This window comes from Apteryx rowi, unplaced genomic scaffold, assembly GCF_003343035.1.
Source record: "Apteryx rowi isolate R43461 unplaced genomic scaffold, aptRow1 scaffold_39, whole genome shotgun sequence".
NCBI lineage: Eukaryota > Metazoa > Chordata > Aves > Apterygiformes > Apterygidae > Apteryx > Apteryx rowi.
The window spans coordinates 4,224,707-4,232,636 of NW_020450418.1; the positions used below are offsets into that span (position 1 = coordinate 4,224,707).

The 7,930-nt window shown below is 46.6% G+C and overlaps 1 protein-coding gene across 6 annotated transcripts in view; it reads right to left on the bottom strand.

Annotated features, from left to right (window-relative positions):
* The window catches only part of NFIA (nuclear factor I A), a 247,455-nt gene that overhangs the window by 231,064 nt on the left and 8,461 nt on the right, over nt 1–7,930 (bottom strand). For all 6 annotated transcript variants that reach the window (XM_026074471.1, XM_026074470.1, XM_026074472.1 and 3 more), the window contains exon 2: nt 4,651–5,182. In XM_026074471.1, the coding sequence (XP_025930256.1) occupies nt 4,651–5,182 (532 nt within the window). The remainder of the gene's footprint in view (nt 1–4,650; nt 5,183–7,930) is intronic.

The following is a 7,930-nucleotide window of genomic DNA, read 5'->3' on the forward strand; positions in this document are numbered from 1 at the left end:
AACGCAATCTGCGTGTTCTGCAGAAATGCACGGGGACTATTAACATCCCAGTTCACGACCAAAACTTTAAAGACCATTTTTCACGAATGCTGTACCAGCTACACGTTGGAAGTAGGTTTTCAAAAGCATTATATAAGGACGAAATGTCATGGACTCTTTAAAAGTCTTCAGATGTGTGTAAAAATGACATGTACGCTGCATATTATCTTCCCAGAACAAACACCATTTGAAATGTGCCCCTTTTTAACTACCATCATGAGCTGTCTAAAGAGCATTTTGGTTGAAACTTGGGAGGAAAGAAAAAAAAAAAACCTACTGATCTTACACCTGCTCTTTAGCAGTGGGAAGTGGGTTCTCAATCTGTTAACATGACCATCTGGCCAATCTGCATATCACGGCTATCTGGATCACTGTACGATGGAATGACAATACCGTAGCCAAAACAAAAGTAAAATGCATCAAAAACTAACAGTAGCGCAGCTCTTTTGATTTAAATTAAATAATAAATGCGGTATCACAGCAAAGCAAGAAAGCCATCTAAATAATTAAAAATGAGCCTTGGCCACGGCATAATTAAGTAAACAATATGGTGTGTGTGCGCTGCACTGGTCGGCAATAGTTTCTACGGGCAAACACCACGCTTCTGCAGAGCAGCTCCCAGGAGTTGGAGACGCTGCGACAGCTCTTTTCGTGATGTACAGTATTGTTCGAACACCTTTCGCATTACTGCTACACACGGAACTGACTGCAGCTATTAACAGGATTAATGCAGCAACAATCAATAACGATTGGACTAAAAGATTGCGGTGCAAAGTGTTATGTACCTTTCTGACTTGGAACTCCAGGACACTCGCACGGCTACGTTGGACTATCTGCAATCCTTTTCTCTATGAACCAATCTCTGCGTTATTTCAACTGATACCTCTTTGCGGTAGTCCCAGTATAAATATTTTAAATCCACCAGTCGGAGCATAAAATGGGTCTGCTTAAAGTTCAAGGTCATGCGTTATCTACTATTACCTAGCCGATCAGCCACAGAGCGTATTTAAACGCTAAGTAAATTTTCACAGTCGCAGAAATAAGGCTGACGTCTTGCGTCGACTTTGGCTTCTATTCTAAATATTAACAGAATCCAAAAAATGAGCTCATTTAAATAAAAATCCACCCCCCGATTTTACYCAATTGTAGTATTTTTAAATGTCCTTCTGAAAGATTAAAAGATCTTGTGCCACAAACATCTCCCCGGCTTAATTCTCGCCCAAAGCGCATAACGATGTCCGTCAAAAAATCAGGTATCGTAGCATCGCTTTCTGGCCCGCGAGCCAGCTTTGTCCACCAAAGGAGTCTCTAAAAACTGTGACCTCTCACAAAATTTAACTACTTCAATTGAGAACCTTTTCTACAATCTGATCACATTAGCAGAAGGAACTCCAAAGCAGTAAAAAACTCCAGAAAGTTCTCGGTTGAGTGCCTACTAATGAACAAAGGTTAACTTTATCTAAAAGGTCAAATGCCTGGTGGCTAAGGTTATGACCTTAACAACTTAAATTGTGACCTTGCCACGTGCCTAGTATATTGTAGATTCTGATACAGATCATCTGGTAAAGGACCGGTCATAAATTAGCTTTACTGTTAGCCTCCCACAAAGAAAACGGTTTGCCACAATGGTTTCCAAGTTGTCATTTGATACAAGCGCAGAATAAGCGAAAACTAAAAAGCAAGCCCAAGTTCAGGGTATGAAAATGCTGCCTGCTTTGAGTTAAGCAGATTATAAACTGCAAATTGAGAGCAATACCCTGAATTTCAATACGTTTTCTGGTCAACCTCTAATTCACAAAACACCGATGTTCTTTTCCTTTCCTTTTTTTTTTTTTTTAGAAAAAACAAAAATGACATGTAGTTTGTGTATTTGCATATTTTTGTTTTCTTTTTCTAGCCAGTTCTTAAAGAGAATAATTGATTTCAGTAGCTTTGTAAGAAGCACTATTTAAATCGGTGCACATGTGTTCTTTTACAGATGATAGTGCCTACTGAAGAAAAAGCGTGGATTCAAAGCAGTAATTATCGTGCGTGTTTAGAGGGAAAGGAGCTTCTCGCGGAGGAAGGCATCTCGAACAAGGCGTCTTGGAAGAGACTACTCCCCCCCCAAAAAAAAAGAAGGAGAAGAGTGAAAAAAAAAAAAGAGAAGCGAGCACCACGGGTGAAAAGGTTACAATGGTTTTGGCACGTATCTTGGAGCACGTTTCGGAGTCTGTGCCTCCTGCCAATACTGGCAACTCCTCAAAACTTTTAAGGAGGTAAAAACATTGTTTAGTGTTTACAAATCTTCGGTGCTCCAGCAGATGCTTGTCGGCTCGGCCGCGCGTAGGTCGACCGGCCTACCTACCGTCCGCACCGGCAGCCTCCGCGCGGGAAACGAGCGGGCCGTGCYTTTCCGCAGCCGGACCCGCCGGAGCCGCAGACAAAGGGCCCTTAACGTTTCCCGTCCGCAGCGTCCCCGGCGCGCACCCGGCGCGAGCTGCCATGGCTGCGGGTGCGCGGGAGCCAATGGCTGGCGACTTGGCCAAGGTTCAGGTGTAACACAGCCTGCCGGGATACAGCCGGGTGGGGAAAAGACACAAAAAGGAGGGGGGGGGGGGAGGAAAAAAAAAAAGGAAAAAAAGGAAAAAAAGGAAAAAGGATGGCCCGCGCCTCACGCTCCCCTCGYGCCCCCGGGAAGCGCCGAGYGCCCCGAATCGGAAGCGGCCCGCGGCCTCGTGCCCTCGCTGCGGCCGGCCGACCGGCGCGGGAACACGCCGGAGCCGGCTGCCCAGGCCTCCGTCTGCCCGCAGCACGCGGATAAGGCGCTGCGTCCCTAATCGCGCTATCGAACTTTTACAGCGTCTATCGCCCGGCTGCTGCAACAGGAAGCAGCTCGGCCCCCTCGCACAGCACTTTCGCTCCCGTTTTTGCTCCTTTTCTCCCCAGCCCGACGTTTCTGCACGCAGACTAGAGCAGGACCGTCGGCTCCTGTTAACAAATTTTGCACTTTGCAGGAGCCTGCTTTTTATTAAGGAAACACAAAACGGACTAGTATTTATCGGCACGGCGCTATATATAAATCTAAATAATAAAACCCCGCGTGCCGTCCAGCAGGACACGGCAGTTTTCAGCCGTAGCTCTCCAAGCGCTTCTACACGAAGCGAGCGAGCAGCCCCGCCGCCTTGCACGGAGGAGGAAACTGAGGCGAGGAAGAGGGACGAGCGCTCCCGGGACGCCCGGCCCGCCAGGGAGCGGAGCCGGCCCCGCGCTGCCCCGACCCCTTCGGTTAGCCGTAAATCGGTAATCCTCGTTTCACCATACCACGTAATAAATCGCAGAGTAAATAAATCACTTTCCACAATATTTGCCTACATTCCCTTCGCCAGAAATGTGCAATATGATTTACCACATCACGCCCAATTGCAAAGTAAATTTCCTGGCTTATCTGTATAAAACACCACAGCGATATGCAAAAGTCCTTTCTAAACACAGACTGTATCAATAAAATCGCAGCAGTGACACTGTGCATCACAATAAACACGCGACGGATTTAGTGCAGAAAACTTTCGGATAGTCGACACTTTCTCTAATCCCCTCCAGAAGAACAGGCCATCAGACGCAGGCTCTCACTGCTGCCATTCGCTAAGGTTTCTTCTACGGTTACGGATATGCGGTTTCTGCAAACACGATTCCACTGTCTTCCCTTTGCTTCTCTTTTTTTCACCTTGTGCAACCCCTGAAGTTACACGTAACAAAGAAATCCTGGGAGACCTACGTGTACGTATGTATGAAAACTTGGGCCCAACAGTTCACCCACACGCCTTTTTTCTGCAATGTGACCATTCAAAAGAAATACAATGGCATATTATTTTATCCAGTCAACTTATTACGTATCCTTTGCATACATTAATATCCACAGGCAGGGTGTGCTTTGCGCTGGAGCCAGAGATCCCAAGATTTTCAATTTCATCACATAAAAAAAACATTTTACCCCCTTTCCCCCCAATAAGCACAATATTATCAAACAAGGAATTTGCTTTTAGAACCATTTGGACTCTACATGTATAAATTGTGGTGTTTGGGTTTTTTTTTTAAATACAGTTCCCTTTATTTTCCCAGTGTAATTACACAGATACTCTTTTTTGCAACTTTTTACCCGTGGCTGCTATGTTTACCTATTGGAGGGCGCGTCTTCCCTTTTCCCCGGGCCCAATCCTGCAAGATTTACACTCCCATGGACATCAGTGAGAACGGAGGATATTTGGTATTCCTAACACCCGGGCCTTAAAGCGTGGGTATGCCTAGCTCCCTCAGACTATTTTGTGCATAATATATACAAAGAGTATTAAAAATAAATAAATAAATAAATAAATAAATAAAAATAAATAAAAGGAAGCCTCGCTGTGCTAAGGCTTTGACAACTCCTGTGAAAATATTAGGGTAACACCTATGAAGGATGCACAAAACCCCGAATTGCCTTTAACCCTGGGGAAGAAAATGGACTTTTAAATGCAGAGGGGCACGCGCGCCCTCCCGGCCTCGGCCCGGCCGCGGCACYGGCTCGGGAGGAAGAGCACAGAGCCCCGGAGACAAACAGAAAGGTGGAGAACGTTGGATAAATCCACTTACCTGCTGCGTGCACAAAGTATGCCAAATATAAATCGAGTTCCTTAACAGAAACTCCTATATGATGCGGCTGTACGCACAGCCCGGGGTTAGAGCACTGTGGGGACTTTACAAGGCGCTCGCCATCAGTACTTTCGAGCGGAATACCTTTAAATAAAATCACCATAACAAGGTCCAACCTCCAGACCTTATCTGCCTGGCGAAGGCAGTCAATTCTTCTCATCTTGCCCTTCTGGTCTGGATTGGAAAGAACGCAACACGGAGGCTTTTTTCCTGTGACTGTGAGAACAAAATCCTCCCGAAACTCAGGCCTGATATCTTTCCGCAGCTTGGCCAGAAGTCTGGATGCCCATTTTTGCTTTACCTCGGGTTTTTCACTTAGCAGTTCGTCCTTCACGGCTCTCTCTTCCTCTTTTGACATGCGTTTTTCATGTTTTTTGAAGTATTTTCTTTTTCGGGCTTGCAAGTTGAACCATGTGTACGCAAACGCTCGGACGTGAGGCAGAAGTGCTTCGATGAAGGGATGAAATTCATCCTGAAAAAAGTTACAGAGAACGGTCGATGTCACGGAAACCACCAACAAAGGCCGGCGCTGCCGGCGTGCCGCCAGCCCCGGCCGCTAACTGGGGCTAAAAGCGGGGGAATTGGGCCCGCGCGGGCTGGCGGCAGCCCCGGCGCTGCCCAGCGCCGTCTCCCCTCCCCGCGCCCGCCCCGGCCCGACACGGCGCCGCACCGTCCGACGTGTGAAACGGGGATCAAGCCCTTTTGCAAAACTTGCAATTTCTTAAAAAAAAAAAAAATACAAAACCCAAAAAAGCTGGCGAAGGAGTTAAAAGCTAAAAAGCCGCAGCCGGGCGCAGCGCCTCGGGTCGCTTTGCAGGGAGCGCCTATCGCGCTCTGCTCGCTCCCTGACCCCGCTGCTCGTGGTGTGGCCAGCGTGTGCCCGCCAATTTGGCAAATCCTAAACCTTTCCATGCCAATCAGTGTTTGTATGGGGAAGCCTAAAGTATAGGAAAACTTTCCCTTAGATATATTTGGAAATAGCGACGCGTTCTACAGCAAAACGCCAGCGTGACCGCGCGCAGGCGAGCACAACGGAAGGTGTTTCGCGCCCGGTGTCCTGGACGGCAAAGGGAGGCGAGAAGCACGCAGCCGGTCTGCGCGTTCCTCCAGGACGCCCGGCGGTAACTGAGGTGAAAAAGCACAGAAAATGCAAGTCTCACAAGTTAAAAAAAAAAAAAAAAGTTGGGTTTATATTTAGTTAAATAAAAAAAAATCGGATAGTAGAAATTGCGATATTACAAGACACACTCAGAGACTTTCTGCAAAATAACAGGGGGCAGGAAAAATTGAAAAATGCGGTAACAGCAGATTTCAGCACACCTTGTGCAAACGTGCAAGAAATGATTTTTTTTTTCTACATCGCGTCCCATCTTTGCATGTTTGAAAAGCAACGCCACACTCCTAAAGTTAGTTTTGCCATCTGAGGCCATTGCTTGCTTTGTCTAACGACGTGTTTCAAGCTCACCCCTCTTCCTTGAGGCAAAAATAACCGCGATTAAAATTGCTCCGGCATGAAAAAAAAAAAAAAACGCGCCAGAGGGACACCCCTCCTTCGGAAAAAATAAAGATATACGTTCAGAAAGGGCTAGGCGGGCCAGCCAGAGAGGTCAGGACGTGTTATCGCACACGAGGGCCAGGCGGGGTGTTTTTCTCCGCCGAAATGAATGACGGAGGAGCCCGCGCCACGCGGGCGGCAGCGCGCGGGCCTGCTGCCCCGCCGCCGCCTCGCGGGATCGGGCCCTCCAGGAGGGGAAAATAACAGTAACCTGGGGGCTGCTTCCCACGGCACGCCGCAATCCAGCCGCGGCAAGGCAGCGCCGGGGATTTTTCAGGTGAACTAACTTTTCCTTTTCGCATTGCCCCTTTCAGGATGGTTCCTACCACGATCATTTCAGCTCCTTACAAATATTGCCGTTAAAACACATGCCTTCTGCCCGCTTGGTAGCTTACTTTAAATTTTAATTTCTGTTCCAAAAATTAGGAAAAATTGAGAAATCAATAATTGAAGTCTATCAAGTCTATCAGCAAAATCCTGTCATAATTCAAGACCTTACATTGACTTCCCAATAGGTTTAATTTCACTTATTCTGAGTGGCTCTTAAAATGTAAATACTTAAATTTATAGCTAATATTATATCATGTATTTTTATTTTAAACACAGACTGTTAGAAACTACCAAAAATGGCATATTATATGGCATTATAGCACAGCAGAGCGGCAGTAATCAAAAGTATGAATGATTATTAAAATATAAACACATAAAATAAATCACTCCAATGATTGACACATTCCTTCCCCCCCCCCCCACTGGAAAAGATCATAGTTTCAAATTTCAGTAAAGTTAAAAAAAAAAAAAAGGAAAAAAAAGATTGCTGCGAGTTTTCAGCCGGTAGATTCAGAAAGTGAGGGAAGGCGCAGGCATAGCCCAGGCAGCTCCTCGCAAACACGGAAAACAGCTTTCGCGGGGGGGGGGAAGATAAAAACTACAGGTCCCTACAAGCTATTAAAAATTATAAAACCGCACTTTTGCTCCCTCATGTCCTTCCCCTTCCCCACTCGGAAGGAGTCAAGGAAGAAAAAAGGCCTTTTGTCAAGGCGAAGTTTCTCCGCTAAGGTGCACGCGCGCGCCGAGCGGCCCCACGCCGAAACGGGGACGCTCCGAGCAGCCACCGCTCCCAGCCGCGGCCTGCCAGAGCCCCAAATATCCCAACTTTCCTGCTGCAAGCAGCACTTGGTCTGCCCTGATCGCGTGTGCTCCTCGCTTTTTTGGACCTGCACTGGATACTCTCCAAAACAGAGTTGCTTTAACCTGCACTGAAGCTGATTGCTACAATGTGAACCTGAAAGAGGAGGCAAAAGCAACATTAAAAAAAAAAAAAACCTTTAAAAGCCCTCGAAAAAAAAAAAGGGCTCTTTGGTCTAAAGTCAGGCTGCAATTTTAAGCAGTTCCATGTCTGAAGCGAATTGAAAGCACTAGTAGTCGCTTCGAGAGGTGTGCGTGTATATATTATACTCCAATGTGTCTTTTCAAAATGGTGTACTACGAGAAAAGGTTAATGACTCATAAACAGACCAACTTTCAGACTGTCTTCGTAAACATATTCCTCCGTAAAACTGCACGACTTAAATCTCAGTGTCAAGATATTAGCAAAGTCGAAATGGAAATAAAAGCACCCTGTACTGATCAAACAAATTGGGCTGGAAAGCGGTGCGGGGGGGG